The 17,837-nt window shown below is 38.9% G+C and overlaps 1 protein-coding gene across 2 annotated transcripts in view; it reads right to left on the bottom strand.

Annotated features, from left to right (window-relative positions):
- Ibtk (inhibitor of Bruton tyrosine kinase) overlaps positions 1-17,412 on the bottom strand; it is a 70,596-nt gene extending 53,184 nt beyond the window's left edge. For both annotated transcript variants that reach the window (XM_051207795.1, XM_051207800.1), the window contains exons 1-6: positions 17,246-17,412; positions 11,372-12,062; positions 7,735-7,831; positions 6,047-6,171; positions 3,213-3,323; positions 1,474-1,644 (exon numbers count right to left, since the gene is read on the bottom strand). In XM_051207795.1, the coding sequence (XP_051063752.1) occupies positions 1,474-1,644; positions 3,213-3,323; positions 6,047-6,171; positions 7,735-7,831; positions 11,372-11,692 (825 nt within the window). In that variant the 5' untranslated portion in view covers positions 11,693-12,062; positions 17,246-17,412. The remainder of the gene's footprint in view (positions 1-1,473; positions 1,645-3,212; positions 3,324-6,046; positions 6,172-7,734; positions 7,832-11,371; positions 12,063-17,245) is intronic.
- Positions 17,413-17,837: the final 425 nt, after the last annotated feature.

The following is a 17,837-nucleotide window of genomic DNA, read 5'->3' as shown; positions in this document are numbered from 1 at the left end:
TTTAAACTGTCAATTCAATGATAATTTTAGATACAAAGGATTAAAGGAAAAAGGGATTTAACATACAAGACATACAAGTCTTATAGTGATGCACTGAAAATATCTGTCGTGGGTGATGAGTTTAATAAAACATTAATTTAGAGTGCCCCCTCCTATTCTGTGCTTAAAAGTCTGGGGTTTGGATGGTGACCATAGTCCATGGGAATGGGGGAATGGGAGAATGGTGGACTATGACCCACATACCCTCTTGTCAGCAGGCATGACACTCAAGTAGAAACACATTTAATAAAGCAAAGGCTCTTCTCTTAGTGTCTCGCTTGTGCAGGCATATATTATACTGATATATTTCTTTTTAAGGAAAACAAGTTCAAACTAAACACTCTGGGACTGAGAATAGATTAAAGTAGTAAAAACCCTGTCTAGCTTTCAAGAATCTTGACTGCAATCCCTAGCGCCAAAAAGGGAAAAACAAAAATGAAAAATCAAACCACATTCATCTCTGCTTCTAAATATTTTAAGTTAAATCTGTGGTCTCCTGAGTTGGCTCGGGGGATAAGAACTCATACTGCTCTTGCAGAGGACCTGAGTTCAGTTCCCAGAACCATGATGGGCAATATACAACCACCCGTAACTCCAGCTCCAGGGAACTCTTCTGACATCCAGAAGGCACCTGCCCTCGGGAACACACATACACAGACTTACACACAATTACAAGCAATTTTTTATCATCTTTAAAGTTAACTCTATGGTAATTTAGTAGGTAATCTCCCAAGCGCATAACCTCTCCAGTGCTTTTATTTTTGACTTCAAATGAATGCCAATTTGTACTGTTGTTTCCTTACGGAAAAAGAAAATGTAGGGAGCAAAGGAAACCCTGACTGAGTGAAGTCCTGAGCTAATGCATATTGCTGACATGGACACAGTCATATGGAGGGCTCTAATTCCTCAGTCGCAAGGGAGTGGCAAAGCCTCACCTGGGTAAGGCTAAAGAGCAATGGCAAAGCTTTCCTTGGGAATTTTATGAGTGTTTATGAACAACTGGCCAAAGTTGTTGGACAAAGTTGCGTGGACAAAGACTAGTAACTGCAGCTTCCCCCTCCTCCTGGATATTTACAGCCTGAGACTGTATGCAGAGCCTCCTACCAAGACCAGAAGTCCCTCCCACTATGCTGCTCCTAACATACATGCAGAGGTTCCAGGGTGTTGGTGGTAGTAGGTAACCATCCATCAAAGTAAGCACACTACCAATTGATCCCAGCTTTCCTATGCATACATCTGTGTGTCCTTTCTTTATGCTCTCACTACTACTAGTGAGGCTCCCAAGACCCAAGCCACATACATCAGAAAAGTATGTATCATATCACTCAAGATCAAGTTAACTAAGTAATACAGCTACTCATTAATAAGTTGTATCTGTTGTCCATATAAATTTCATAGCATATAAGCACTCACTGGTTAAAATCAGAAGTTTACCTGTCTTGGTACATTACAGCTAGAAGGTGGGGGAATAATTCCTAGTTGGTGAAAAATGTTGAGACCAAATGTATAAACAAATCCATCTTCAGTTAACACAACTGTGTGATCCTTGGCAGCTGCTACTTGGGAACAATTGTGACCAATCAATCCTTCCACAAGCCTGGGAACCTAGGAAACGGAGTTAACTTGATTATAATATACTAGTCTATAGTGACCATTTATATAAAAATGAACACAGACTCTGTGACATCCAAAATGGTTTGACTAGAAGACTGCCCATTCCAAAGGCAGAGTCTATGTTACATCAAACATACAAACATAATTGTATGTTTATGGTTTATGAGCAAAACAGATATAAGACCAGTAGGGAACTTCAGTCAAATAATTCAAGTGAGTTTTAAAACATTTTTAAAAACTGTTTATTAAATTTTTTTATGTGTGCACATCACATGGCACATGTTTGGTGGTCAGAGGAAAACTTGTGGGATCTTCTGTGAATCCACACAACAATCTCATCATGTCAGGCCATGTTGGGTCTCCAGTGCCCTTTAAGCCCTTTCTATATTCCCAAATACAAACTTAGTGGCATGAATAAAAATGACCCTGTGGTGGTTTAAAACAAAATGGTCCCCAAACGGAATGGCACTATTGGGAGGTGTGGCCTTGTTGGAGTAGGTGTATTCTTGTAGGGGGAGTGTGCTATTGTAGAGGCAGGCTTTGAGGGCTCATATATGCTCAAGCCACACCCAGTGAGGCAGTTTACTTCCTGCTGCCTGCATATCAATGTGTAGCAGCTACTTTTCCAGCATATCTACCTGCACATTGCCATGCTCCCCACCATGATAACAGACTAAATCTCTGAAACTGTAAGTCACCACTTCCATTAAATGCTTTCCATTGTAAAAGTTGCCTTGCATGGTGTCTCTTCACAGCAACAGAAACCCTAAGACAGAACCCTTCACTATTCAATATTTTAGGGAGGAAGGGAAAGAAAACAACTTCCCTTCGAGGAATAACCAATATATACTAAACTACACTATTTCTTTGCAGTTACTCATCCTGAACTCAAAGCACACATTAGCTACGTTCTAGCTATTCGATCTCAATCATATTTTTAACTTTTCTTTTCTTCATTTTTCTTATCTGAAAGCAACATGTCTGCTTTCTCAGTGTTACTATAATGCACAAAGTGCAGGCTGAGTGCTGACAGATGACAAGACCACTGTGAGGCTCACTGAAAGTAGCAACAGTATACCAAACCCTCAAGAGGTAGAAGCTATTACTGTTGTAGCTTTCTTTCCTTTCATAGATTGAAAAAAAAATCAGCCTTTTCCTGGTATACAATAAACTAGGTTTCTTCCAGTTACCACTAAGTTTCAGTAACATAACACTAACATTCTAATACTATAGAGAAAATATTGTTCACTTTTTTAGATCATGAATTATTTTTAAAAAATATTTTAAGGAAATTTAACTCTATACTTTATATATACATATACATACATATATTATATGTACATATATATTATAAATAACATATATTTCCTGAATCAGTATTTAATGTAGGCCAAATACTTCTAAGATATTTTAACTTTTATTTAAGTCTTTAATTTCAGATTTTTTTAAACTATTACTAATTTTGAACATTATTTTCCTTTACAACTATGATAAAAAAATTAATTGATGTTTCAAATTCAACAGGGCTTTACTAATATCTACTATGTAATGGCAATTACCAGGCATGTCTGTTCATCTCCATGGCCTAACCGTCCACCACGACCATGCCCACAGGTGTAAACCTGCCCTTTCTGGGACAGAAACACTGAGTGAAATTTGCAAAGTACCACCTAAAGGGAAAAAAAAAATTGCGTTATTAAAATGCCCTGAAAAAAATCTTTATCTCATTTCCTTAAGAGGAATATTGTTAATTGTATAAGTTAGATATTTAGATATTCACTATACTATTCTCTTTACTATATACATATATATGTATATATATATATATATATACATACACATATACACACACACATACATATATATATGCCTCATTTTAAATTACACCTATAAATATGAGAGAGGAACCAAAAAAGCAATTAAGTGGGAGATTAACACTGGAATGTAAGCTTTCAGTCTTCAATAACAAAAGATAATTGTCCTTTGTTTTCCAGTTTAATGAGGTGTCAAACAGCAAGAACTAAGCAGAGTGCAAAATGGAGACTAAGATTATCAAACAGAATCTGTTATTAAAAAAAATAGTAGAAACATCAAATAATATTTTTAGAAAGATATGACAATGCACATTTGGAGAAACACTGAGTACTTTTTTTGATCTATTCATTTTTATCAAATACAGCTTTAATTTCATTATATGGCCTTAAAGAATTTTATATTCTTTTAGGTCTTTCTCTTTTGCATTTCTTTCTTAGCTTCCCAACACTCGACCAGTTGCTGATACACACTTGGCATTCACATACTCCAGAAATAAGCATACTGAAAGAAGTAGACAGCATCATCAGAAGGTAGAAACATCAAATTCACAGTAGTTTTAAACATGCCCATGCTTACAGGCTAGCCTACCGGCTTATGGGCTAGCCCACCGGCTGCAGTCTGCTGCTTTCACTGTAGCGTTAAGTCACTCTCTACACCTTACTACTCTACAACTCCTTCTTAAGATACACAAAGATGAAACAGAGGGAAACCTAGAATCATCCTCCAGAAAGGCATACTCCTTTGGAAGATAAGAAAATTGTAAGCTGAGCTACAGAAATCCATTAACTACTCGGAGTTCTATAAACACATGCTTACCCAAAAAAAGAAGAAATACATAATATGTAATATATTCATTTAGCTGTACCACAAATACAATAAAAGAAAATCTAAACTCAAATCCCCATTTTATAAAGTTAGAATTTTCAAAAGAAAAAAAAATTATTGTTTGAGTCAAAACGAATATATTTGGCTCATTTATATATCCATTTTTATTCCACTGCTAAACAAGCCACGATACTAGAACTTAACACTTTAAACTTTTAAACAATTAGACATGGTTTTTCATCATGTCCACTCCCTAGGATATGTAATGGTTTTATCTCTGCCCCATGATAGTCAGTTCGTTTAGTGCTACAGAACAGCCAGCTTTCTTTTGGTGAGTAAAGGCATTCTTCATCTCACTATGCTCCCATCTAGCTTGTTTCCTGAACTGAAATTTACAATCCTTATCTTCTTTTACACCTGTCCACAGAGCTTGCCTTACTCATATTCTATAGTATATAAAATCCCCTTGATCCTCAATTGCTTTACAAATAATGATATTTCCTTTCATTAGTGATTTGTGTATGTGTGTTTCTTATACTGTATATAATAGGACCAGAAGGTAGAGTCACACTCTAAGTCCCTTAATAGCACCATTATTGTTAGGAACTAGCAGCCAGCTGACCCCCGCCCCAACGATAGGCAGGACGCTCATGGCCGTGTCATCCCTAGTCAGCTTTACTTGGCTTTACCTGGCGGCCAGAGGACTCAGTTACGCATGCACAAGTCCCCTTTAAAAGCAAGTGCCCCACACCCCTCTCTCTCTCTCTCTCTCTCTCTCTCTCTGCCTCTCTGCGCTCTGCCTCTCTCTGCTTCTTTGCTCTCTCTTTGCTCTCTCTCTGTTCCCTCTCCCTCTCTCCCTGCTTTCGGTTGGCCACCAGCTACCCCCTCTCTTTCCCCTCTCTCAATAAACTGCACGTGGGCGCTGAGTCTTGTGTTTGTGTTTTATAGGCATTAGTTGCATCAAAAGAACAACAATTATTCCCTACCAGTCTCCTACACACTCATTTTTTTGGCTGCTCTTAGGAGAACAGTATCTTCCATCAGTCTCGAGGCTGTGCCAACTCACCAGACCCAAAAGCCAGAGCCAAATAAATATGGACTCCACAACTTGACCCAAAATAAATCTTTCCTCCTTTCAATAAATCCTAGGCATTTCTTTATATTAACAGAAGATTAACATAGCTCATAAGACAGACCCAAATGATGGGATCTGAGACATAAAATGTAAAAATCTTAGCACTGAAGTGAGTACAGTGCATGAGACAAAAATAAGACTTCAGGTTTCTTAAATTTAAATACTTCACAAGACTGTCTAGAATACAATAAAAGTAGCTTAAGAGAGGAATAATACTGAAGACAGTAACATGTGTGAACACACACACACACACACACACACACACACACTGACAGTGACACACTCTGTGGAAGTAAAACACATCATTCAGCAGGACAGACGAGCATGGAGAAAAGCTTCACATGTTACCAGCTAAAAGTGCACATTCGCTCACATTTAAGAATTAAGGATCATGTACCTAAAATAACACTGATCTGCAATACATGCACTTGAGAAACAAATGTATGTCTGAGGTACTGTCTAGTCTTGATATGACTGAAGCTAATGCAGTAAAAACCAGAAGTAGTAAATTCCTAATGGATTTGGTCATTAAGATGTTATCAGACCTTCAAAAGGGTAAAAATGTGAAAAACTCAAACTATCAAATACAGTAATACTTTGTCTTGTCTCTCAAAGTACCTGCTTGACATAAACCCCACTCCTTGAGAACAGGTCCACCAGCTCCGGGTGATGTTTGCTGTTCTGGGTTCCATGGCCCAGAGTAAAGTTTGTGTTGTCACCCCAAGTATAGACTTCTGTGGGATCTGAAATAAACATTAAGATTTCATACTGTTATAGTTTAAGTGAATGACAATTTAGCCTAATTATAGAAACACAGTAATCAGTTTACCTGAAACATGACTCAACAAAAACTAATTTAGCTTTCATATTTAGGATTGTGGTGCTTTAGAAATATGATTCTATTAACACAGTATGTAATTCTAGGAAGTTATAAAACTCAGAAAATGCAATCAGAGTGAAAGCCTGGATCTGATGTGAATAATCATAGCATTATCCCTTACTGAGAGGTGACATGAAACCTCCAGCTGAATGGACCATCACTGGCCATGTCTACTTTGTTTCCAAGAAAATCTAAGGGTAACATTTATAACTATACCTGTGTTTATAAAGGTGAGCATAGTACCACTGTTACTATGTGTTACTATACAAACATTAACTTTTTTCTTTTTTAAGGGAATTGAGGGCTTGAGATGGGATTCCCAGAGTGCAAGGTGACTTCTGAATTCATTATGTAACAGACACGGCCTTGATCCCCTCACCCTACCACCACCTCCCAAGTGCCGGGATTACAGGTGTAATTAACACACCAAAGAATTAACTGTCACAGTTCACTCTTGATACACAAAATCACAATGACTAGAGAAAGAGTCTTTTAACTAATTTAATTTAATCAGAGAAAGTTTAAGTCTTCAGTTTTATTCTGGAAGACAGAAATTATTCTACAATGAAATTTTGATCATCATGAGCAACGTAGCGCAAAGCTGTGTTCTCACTTAGCTTAGATAAAAACTATGTAATACCCCCACTTAATTCTCTTTTTTTCCCGTAAATTCACATTTCCAAAACCAAAAGAGCAAAGAAACTGGAAGAAGTGACACTAGTATGTACAAGTAGGACTTGGGACATGGTCCAGTGGGCAAAAGTGCTTGTAACAGAAGTGTGAGGACCTAAGTTCAAATTCCCGGAACCCATGTAGAAGCCAGACACGAGTGAGCATCTGTAATCCCGGCTCCCCAACATGGAGATGGGCAAAACCAAGAGAATCCCAGAAGCTTAGAGGACAGCTAATCTGGTGGATGCTGTGCATCTCAAACAAGGTGAAAGGCAGGAACCAAACCCAGGGCCAGCCACTGTCCGCTACATGTACATTCTGTCACATAAGCATATCCACATTCACACACAAACGCAGACACACATCCACAATAGATGTACACACACAGAGACACTTACTAAATAAACTAGTTTTTTTCTTTTTTTTAAGTCTTAAAATATGTGGGTAAAACTGTTACTTTTTTTCAGTTACTTTGGGTGCTGATGTTATTTTCTGAATGCACATCATGGCTTTAAAATTTTAACAATTATAAACTGCCAACTCTTTGGCTTGTGCTTTAACTAGTAAAGGTACAATTTAAAAAAAGACAAAACAAGATGTTATGGATACAAAAAATAAAAATAATCAACAGATGTGAAAGCAAAAGTTCTTTGTAGATATTCTAACAAATAAATCCATAATATTTTAATCAGAATAAATACTACTAGGAGTTTCCAAAACTGAACCTTACTGGACTGTGTGGAGCTATTCTTACCAGTGTTCTTAAACACAACGTGGTTTGGCCTGTCCTTCATTAGAAGATCCAAAGGTGACAATCCTTCTTTATCTTGCACATACAAGCTAACACCATGCTAGGGAAAAAGGTACATATTATCAATTTACTTCAAACCAATAACTTATCAGAATCAAATGATCAACATCATAAATACATTTTTTAAAAAAGAAAAATAACCACGTAATAAGTATCTATCACATCAACATACATTTTTCACCGATATACAAAAGAACTAAAAAAAATATCAAATGCTCAATTATTGGTTTTAGGGTGTGCATGTGCTGGTGCCCACTGATGCAAAAGTGGACATGTGATCCCCTAGAGCTGTAATTACAGTGAACCACCCAATGTGGGTGCTGAAAATGAACTCCAGTCCCCTAAAAAGCAGCAAGCACTCTTAACTGCTGAGTCATTTCTCCAGCCCCAAAGCAACATTTTAAACCAAAGTGAAGTACATAAGACAGTTTTTCAAGGTAGATATTTCTCCACTGAGGGATGCCTAGTCTCCAATAGTGGCATTACTGAGAGATTGACAGGTAGGGCCAGGTGGATACTTTTCCCAAAGCAATGGTAACAATGAGTTTGAAATCTCCCAAAATCACAAACCTAAAATTTCTTCCTCATAAGGTAATTTCCCTCAAGTATTTTGTTACAGTAACATCTAACAAAACAAAGTAGATCTGATTGCCTAAAAGGATCTATGACAGTATGCCTGTAGTTAAGCATGTTTACAGACACACTTACTTTTTACAATCATATTTCATGTCTATGAGCATCAGGATTGCAAAGATTTCACAGCAATGGCAGTGGCAGTCAGGGTTTGTCTCCTATAATGTCATCATCAGTGCCCCATCTCTTTCACCTCACCTGCCCCGATCTTACAAGACAGGCAGTCTCAAGGCAAACGAGAACTCAGTTACTCAGACTCATAAAGCTTATCTCGTATGTATTCCCACTAGACCTTACTTACCACCTATGTCTGAATTGTCTAAAACAGCCTTTCAACTGAATCCAAGACTTCGGACTCTTGTCTGGAGCTCCCTCATGGACTCCCATCCTTCCTCGTGTATTTATCTTGAGTACTAACAGTGCATATTTTGAGCAAAGTGTATGCCACTTACTTAAGATCAATTCTTTCTGTAGACATCCCCCAGATGTGTAATTTACAAAATAGCATTTAAGTCTATGGCAGGCTTAAGAGCCTGGGTATTTTATGATGGTCTTCTTCAGGTAACAGATGGACTTTATACATCACTTCATCACAGAGCACTAATGCTACTGGAAACACTAACATCTGTTTTTGTTATGACTATGTAGTCTTAAAAAAGAGTAAGGTAAAAATCATTATTCCTGGGGTTTAGAGGAAGATAAAATGTCAGATCAATTATTCTAATTAGTTTACAGGTTTTCTATTTTAGTTTAAAAATGTGGTTTTTGTTTACAGGTCTACAGTAGTCACTTGGATGTTCTGGCTGTCTCCATTGTGGAGTATCGGACACCCTAAGATCTTTTTGCGTATGTTAGCACTGTTGGTCTCTGTTATGAGCAAACCCTAACTCTACAATATTTTAAGAGTACTTTCCACTTATATTTAATTACTTGGTTTTTGCCTGTCTCCCCATACTAACATAAAAACCCAATCAAAAGAAGAGCTCAGTCATGTTCACTGCAATGACTGCAATGCACAGATCACTCCATGACATGTATCGTATACTCAAAAGATATTTGTCTAAATACTTTGTAGTTGGTGTGTCTACAAATTGAGAATTCTATTCGGTTTTCATAACAATAGGAAAGTTCAAAGTTCTTCAAGACCAGTGAGTAAACAAAGTATAAAAACACAACAGCACCAGGTGTAGTGTGTGACTCCTGCTTGCAATCCCAGCTAGGCAGTAGGAGTTACAGGTTTGAATTCAGCTTGGGAAACTAAACAGGATCTGGTCTCAAAATTTTAAAAAAGGCTAAGTATAGTGCAACCACAGAGTATTGCTCTGCCATGTTTGAGGCCCCAGGCTCCTCCCAGTATTACAAGGGAAACCATTTAAAGTGCACTGCAACAGATGCAGAAGGATCCTATAAAGCCTGTGGCATTCAGTCTCCTCATGCAATAAAGCTGTCAAAGCAAGGCTACTTAAAACTGCTACCTCCATTGCAGCTTTACATAGGCAATGAGTTCTAATAAGGTCTCAAGCATTTGGTAATCAGGACCGATAGTACGGACAATGTGGTTGTATATTTACTGACCAATTTATTTTGGCATTTGACATAAAATTTCTGTAGTTCTTAAGTTTTATCAGATGTAAATTCACTGAACCTGCATCCATGGTTATAGTTTTGTTGTCAATGAGTAACACTTGAAGTACTATGGTGTACAGAACTGACATGAAGCCCATCGATGAAGGACTAGCCCTGCAGCCCTGTCCATTGAAAAGAGAAAGGCCAAAGGAAAAGACATGCTGAGCAGCATGTCTTACGACCTGAGAATATTGAACAGTTTTGGAAAACCATTTTAGTAGAAAAGTTTTATCACTGAAACTTTACTCACTATTATTAATCTACCAGTGGTCAATAAGGCTCTGATGGCAAGGCAGCCAAAGCACAACTTCCTAGCTTCTCATAGCCAACACACACCCATACTACCATGAAAATCTAAAAGCAAGGGAAGTCCAAAATTCAGGCCCAATGAAGTCCTAAAAACAGACACGTGCTTAGCAACCCTCCAGTCAGAAGAGAGCCAAAGAAACCTCAAAAGCTCCACGGAATTAGCAACAATCCAATATCCCAGCCAAGGTTTCAGAGGGGGTAAGACTGGAGCCAGCTGATGCTTTAAGTCTTCAGCTTTCCCTACACGAGAGAAAAGGGACTGGTGATGCTCCTTACAGAAGTGGGAAGATATGAGGAAGGACTATTACTCTCCTTTACCAGAGATGACTTGGTAAGTAGGGCACTTACACAATTTAGCTACGGAAAAAGGATAGTGTACTAACTACCAATATACATTAGAACTTATTTTGATGAAAATATATTCCAAAACAATCTCATGTAAATAATTATTTTTTTAAAAATAAAACACAAAAATACTAATGGTAAGATTCCTAATTTAACTACAAATTGCTTGAGGATAGAAAACTTGTTTAGTATTTTTTAGCTTTCATAAACTTTAAAAAGTGCCTACATAAAGCAAAATTACATATGTCCAATGCATGACTCAGTATTCATTAGTGCCACAACACTGGTATTTCTCAAAACACTTCATAAAACAAACCTACATGGAATCTATGAGTGAGAAATTCCACATAAATTAAATTTTTAAACAAAAAACATTTTGTTCTAGTTAAGCAAGAAGTGGGTATACTATTCAAAACCATAATTCTTATCCCTAACTGATGCTGTCCTAGACCTCACAGAGATCTGCCTAGGTGCTTTTGTCTCCCAAGTGCTGGTAATAAAGGCATAAACCTGGGATTAAAGGTGTGGCTTGTTTATTTTCTAATGAGAGACAGAATGGAAGTGGATCTGGATGGAAGTGAAGATGGAGAGGGGGAGAGTATATTTCAATAAACGAAAAAGGAAAAAGAAAAGCGTATGCCTAAGTTTTAAATAAACTGACACTTACCTTCAACAGAGACCAAGCGCAATCAATATGTCCATAAAAAATGCTCCTGTGCAATGCTGTCCAGCCTGACTCCTTGTCCTTCACCAGCAAGTCCACTCCTTTGTCAATAAGCCAGTCCAACACTCCCTTCTTCCCACAGGAGGAGACCAGGTGCAGGGCACTCCTGCCAAAGGCATCCTTGACAGTTGCAGCATTGTGACAGTGACTGGAGAGGAAGGCCTTGATCTGGTTCTCACTCCCCTTTGTCACCACAGAAAGGACATCCAAAGCATGCTTCAGGGATCGGCATTTTGATGTGCAGTCAGGGGCGGCAGAATCCATCCTAATTACTTTTATATTGCTTTCTCCTTCACAACAGTCACTGAAGTAAATTTTAAAAATGAAAAAGATGGGACCCACAGATATTATTCAGGAAGAATTACTGAGAAGATATGACCCTTTGGGGTTATTATTTAAATAGTCACAACAATTATATAAAACTATATATCTTTGTATAATCTTTTGGCACTTAAATCAAAAAGTTATAAATAGTTCTACAAAGTTCATATCAAATACAAGTTCTCTGTAAAAAAAAAAAAAAAATCCCAGTTTATAAATTATTCCTGGAGTCAAGCACCAAGGGGGAGTGAGGAGGGGAGCTCCCCCTCCACACCGTCTGAGCCTTTCAAATCTCCATAATTGCGAGGGTGACCTGTAAAAAAACAAAGTAAAAGCAAAATTACAAATCTAACTCTCTTGAAATACTCTATAATGTCCATAACTCCACATCTAAATGCACTCCATTTATTAAAAAGAAAAAGCTACTGACTTTCCATGTTGGCCTCTTTCATTACCTCCTGTATTTTTAAACTCTATAAATACTTCCCCAGAAGCTATAAACACATTCACATCTATTACCTTCAAGAGAATGTCTTCCAAAAGGTCACCACCTAATATTACATCATAACCATTACCAAAACAACCAACACTTCACCCATTACTCCATTTACTTCATGGTAGGCAACGTGTCTTCTCACCTGAATAGCCTCATGTCATTGGGAGAAAATAATTAAACTAAGATTATCAGGAAAACTGAAGAGCTATCTGTAAAAAATAATTTTTGACACTTTATACCCATATTAATATAAACTCTAAATGGCTCAGAGACAAAGACAAAAAAAAAAAAAAAAAAAATAAAAAAATAAATGAAGCCAGGAAAACATACGAAGGAATTAGTTTATAATCACCAAGTACAGAAAGTGTGATCTGAAATCTCAAAGTATAAAATGATGACAAGATATAACTTGTAAAGCTATATAAAATGTTAGAGACAAAAAAAAGGAAAATCTCCCTTCCCTAATACATAGTAAGTAAACCTTTCCTTTGTAGTGTGCAAAACTTTCCTTGTTATCTATTTTTTTGGGAAAAAACAAAAAAACAAACAACAACAACAAAAAAAAAGTTACAAGACTCTTTAGAGCCAGGCATGAGTGCACTGTGTGTACAGGGGACTTCAGTACATTAGATACAAATATGGAAGAATCTAGAGACAATCAAAGTCACAAGTCTAACATTGAACTGGCTTTCTGATACTGACTATTCTGATGAAGTACCTGAATTCTAATTCTACCTCCAGGTACATTTCTGCAAACCTATGGAGTTTTTAACTGAACACACTCCCACAAAAGGAAAAAAAAAAAAAAAAATACCCACTTCAAAAAAAATTTAAGTTTGAAACTAAAAGAAAAGAACAAAAGTCTTTGGCACTTAACTGGCACCAAGAAAAGGAACCAATGCCTCAATTAGTTTAAAATGTTAAAGCTAAAAGCCCAATATATAGCAAAATAGTCAACTCGTTAATTTTGTTCTTTAAGCTCTAAAACCCACGCCACTCTTGCTTGCCCCACATCAGAATGCTTGAAGTGGACATTTCACTGAATCCTTAAGTGGCCGGATGAAGTGATAATGTAAGGTTCCTGGCCTGAGTGATGGGCTAAAAAGAAAAAAAAAAAAAAAAAAAAAAGTATTTGAAAACCAGAAACAAACTTGGGAAGCTATACTGGTTTGAACAGGAATGGTCCACATGTTCACACTTTTGAATAATAGGTCTCCAGTTGGTGGAACCATTTTGGGGAAGATTATAAGGTGTGGCCTCAGCCTCAGAGAAGACACATTACTGGGGCCAGTGTGAAAGTTGCAAAAGACTCTAGCCATTCCCACTGTCTCTCTGTGCCTGCTACTTGCAGATAAAGATGTTAGCGCTCAGCTATTCTTGCCACCATGCCTTTGCTCTGCCATGATCATTGACTCTAAGCCTCTGAAAACATTACCTCAAATAAATCTATTCTTTCACAAGTAGTGTTGGTCTTGGTGTCTTATCACAACAGGAAAAAAGAAACTAAGACAGGAGCCTAAACAAATGAGCAAATGAATTATAAATCAAACTTAGTCTTATACATGACATATGAAATGCTGAAGGGAAACTGAGTTGGCAAAGCATAGCTAGCTAGCTTAGCTACTGGCAATGGTTCAAACCCAACCCCACAAAGATTTTAGCCAGTCAACACTGAGTCCTGAACACACAGGCCTTATAGTCATCAATAATTAAGACTATAACTGTATTTTAAAACTAATCTAATCACCTACTCTCCTAAAATATCCCAAACAAAGGAAAGCAGAAAAGCAAGCAAACAAACAACAACAACAAAAAAAAAGTCTCACATGTTAAAAACAGCTTTAACCAACAGTAACCAACAATCTTACCCAACTGTCAACCTTATGAACTGCAACAACCACCCTGACAAGATATGTTCACTGTTGTAATAGTGGCACAAAAGTTAAGGAGTAAACACTTTCTGATTGGACTTAAGCTTGCTTTGTAAGACAGAACTCACATCTGGCACCACTAATGGTTGGATAGGTCGTGGGCCCTAGCTGAGAATCCACTACATTAGTCTGCTAAATGAGAATAACATTTAGCCCACTTCTAAGGACTTCTCATTATATCCATAGATTAGTACATCTCTCAACCTTCATTACAGAAGCTTCTTTTTAGCAGTAGATGGTGACTAACACAGAGACCCACAGCTGGTCAGCATGCTCATCTCCAAATGAGGTACCTGTATCATCCTCCCAAGGTTCATGGATCATTGTGGATGAGGGGATAAAATAATTTAAGATTCAGAGGGACTACACAGCAAAACAATGGTTTTCTGAACACAACATGATGCTTGCACATGTGAACTCATAGCCACTCTGGCCGAATGAACAAGATAAAGCCAGGAAAAATCCTAGCATAGGGCAGGGAGATAATCATGCAGTCAATTCCCTAGCTGAGGAGCTACTAACAATTGATGGCTGATAGGAGAAAGTGTGGCTCCAGAGAGAGGCTACCCATGCTCCAGTAGATGGCCTTATACCCATGCACATACAGGCAGCATTAAGTTGCCTAAGGGTTTTGTGTGTGTGTGTGTGTGTGTTGTTGTTGTTGTTTTGTTTTGTGTTCTTTAAGACATTAAAGTAAAAGGGAACAGTGGTAGGGAGGACAGGAAAAGAAATGGAGGAAAGAAATGGACAGTAGGTTTAATCAAAAGACACTATATGCATGTAAGAAATTCTCAAACAAGAAAAAAAAAAAATATACCCTTGAAAGCCCAGGTGAGAGCTTCAGATGGGGATAGGTATTTGTGGTGGTATGAGAATGCTTGGTACCTAGTTAGTTGAAAAGTTTGGGAAGGACTAACCCTCTAAAACTGTAAGTAAGCCAATAACAATTCAATATTGTTATCTATAAGTCACTTTGGTCATGGTGTTTCACAGCAACAGAACAATAACTAAGACGGTATAATGTCACACAATGCTCGGATTCTGAATTCGGAACACCCAAACTAGTTAATGCAATGCAAGTTAACTTAATTTCTCTAAGTTTCAATATTTTCGTTTTTAAAAGATTTAAAAGTATCTCTTGACCTGTTCTAAAACATCTTGGTAAATAAATCAGAAAATGTCAATACTATATTAGGACCCTTTCTTTTTGACATCCAAATCTTTAACAGGCTACTTCTCAGTGCTTACAAAATAATACCTACCTTCTTTTGAACTTTCATATAGACATGTACATACAGAGGTTTATCTAAATTAACTATGTCTCATTTCAACCCTATCAGTATATGACTGCCTTCACCTTAACTATGAAGAAACAAGTAGCCTACCTAAATTCATACAGTGAGAAAAGTGCCTGGGTACCACTTGTCAATCAACTGGATCTCTCACAACAGTTAGGAATGTCAATAAGATATAATATTCGGTAGTCAGGAAAAACTGTCCTTGTGGTTGCTACACCCAGAATCATAGACAAGTGACATGAGGTCCCTATGCCTCCATTTCTTCCTTTGTGAGCTACTGACAATGACCTCCCTAGGAGATGTATATATGCCTTGCCGACATGTGTCCTCACAGTAAGGGAGGGAAGCATGCAATACTTGTTCATATTTTCCACAATCAGTAAGCAGGACAGTTTTTACTGAGCTCTTTAACACCAAAACACTTGCCCTGTACACCTGTATTTTTATTAATTTAAATGTTACAAGCTACAGAGTATGAGTCATAATCAAAGTGAAGGTTTTATAAGCCTAAACACAATGGTTAGGGCTTTAAACAATTTAGCTCTATTAATATTGCAATCTATGTCACTCTCAAATATTCTCTGTGTAAAAGACCTAGAAATTTAGTTTGGTTCAACATCTATCTCGTTTTCATAAACAAAAATTTGTCCAAAATTTAGGGACCAAGTAAGTGCACCTGGATGTGGCAAAGAATTACTCCCCTGTAGTAAGAAACTAGTTTGTGTCAATGAAAGTAGCAAGTCATACCGACATCCTTTAGTAAGTATACTCATTCGGTCTAGAATTTTATAATCCAGAAGCATCTTAAAAGATAAAAAGGAAGTGAAATTATCACAAGAATTGGCATAGTGAAAGTCCTTCAAAAAAATTTATTAAAAGTGAAAACCAACATATCCAACTTTTTTCTTGAAGCTGCAATGTGACTAAAGTTTTGCAAAAAACAATTTTTAGAAAACATGTTTTTTAAAAAAGTTCTGTCCACATGTACCATGAAGTAGGTCTCTAAAACAATAATAAAAAACAAAAAATCAAAGCAATTCAACAAAGAAGTGAGGAACTGACCAAAAATGCCGGTGAATTTGCATTAGGGAGGTGGCCACACTATTAAAATAGTATTAAGAATTCTTTAAAGCGCCACCACCCTTTCAGTATGTCTGACAAACTTCTTCAAATGTCCTACTTCGAGGTAAAGGGAAACAGGTGTTACTCAACCTTTGCTCCTTGAAAAACATTCCCCTCGGGCTAACTCAAGTTCTATGATACGTTAGAAACTCAGGTGAAGAGTCAAACCCGGCCGATGGTGTGGGTTGGCCATTTCCCCTCTGAACTAACATTCCCTTGCAACCTGATAGCTATGAACCAAAGGCCTTTTTGTCCTATCTCTGCAGAACAGACACGGTCGCTCTCCCCCAGCAATACATCTCCCTGCAAGACCTGCTTCAGCAAACTCGGCAAGGCTCAGACTCTGTAAACTGCACTAAGGGTTTAGGGACAAGGGAGCCTCTCGGAAGGGTTCCGAGGGAAGTGACGCCAGACACCACCTCTCGGAACTAGACTTGCAACGTCGCTGGAGGGCGTGTCGGGCGGCCGGGCGACGCAGCACTCCGCGGGGCCAGGCCATTCATTAGCTGGAGGGGGCGGCGGGGCTGCGCTCCCAGGCCACCCGCCCGTGCCACGCGGCGCGAAGCTCGAAGCCACCCCTCCGCGAGTCGCCTCCCCGGGCCCTGCTCCCCTCGCCGGGCCGGCAGGACGCCGCCGCCTCCGCCCTCACCAGTCGCTAGATGAAGGTGCGCCGGGGGTCTCCGCTGGGAAAGCGCGCGGCCGCGCAGGGACTCATCTTCAGTGAAGGCGACAGGGGACGACGAAGGGAGCCAGGAACCGAGCTGCCCGACTCAGCTCCGGAGGCGGCTGCAGCGACCGCCGCGAATGCCGGCGCCGGGACGGGGTTCGGGGACCTGGGCTAGAGCGGGCGGGACTCGGGAATAAGACAGCCGCTGATTGGCTGGAGTGCGTATATGCCCCACAGTGATTGGTCGGGGCCTGCCCACAAGGCCTAGCGTGGCAGCACCTCAGCTGTGGCCTTCCCCTAGAGTCCCAGAGGGACTTGACCCTGCCGGCCTTGGGGATGTAGATACCGGCTGCCGCCTGGGACTCGGAAACAGCAGTGCCCCGCTTGGTGCCATTTGCCATCCTAGTAGATCTGTAGGTCGAGACTCCCTCGGAAGGGAGGCTAAGGCCGGGCTGGAGAAAGAAAGGACCTGGCTGGATGCACAAGCACCCGTCACCATTCAGTGGAAGCATAAGCATCTTAGCTCCCGGCCGCCTAGCAGTGGGGTGACTGGAAAACCAGAGGTGCCCTCTGC

Source organism: Phodopus roborovskii, unplaced genomic scaffold (genome assembly GCF_943737965.1).
Source record: "Phodopus roborovskii unplaced genomic scaffold, PHOROB, whole genome shotgun sequence".
In the NCBI taxonomy this organism is placed as follows: Eukaryota; Metazoa; Chordata; class Mammalia; order Rodentia; family Cricetidae; genus Phodopus; species Phodopus roborovskii.
The sequence above is the reverse complement of the archived record's forward strand: the minus strand, read 5'-3'. Positions and strand labels throughout refer to the sequence as shown.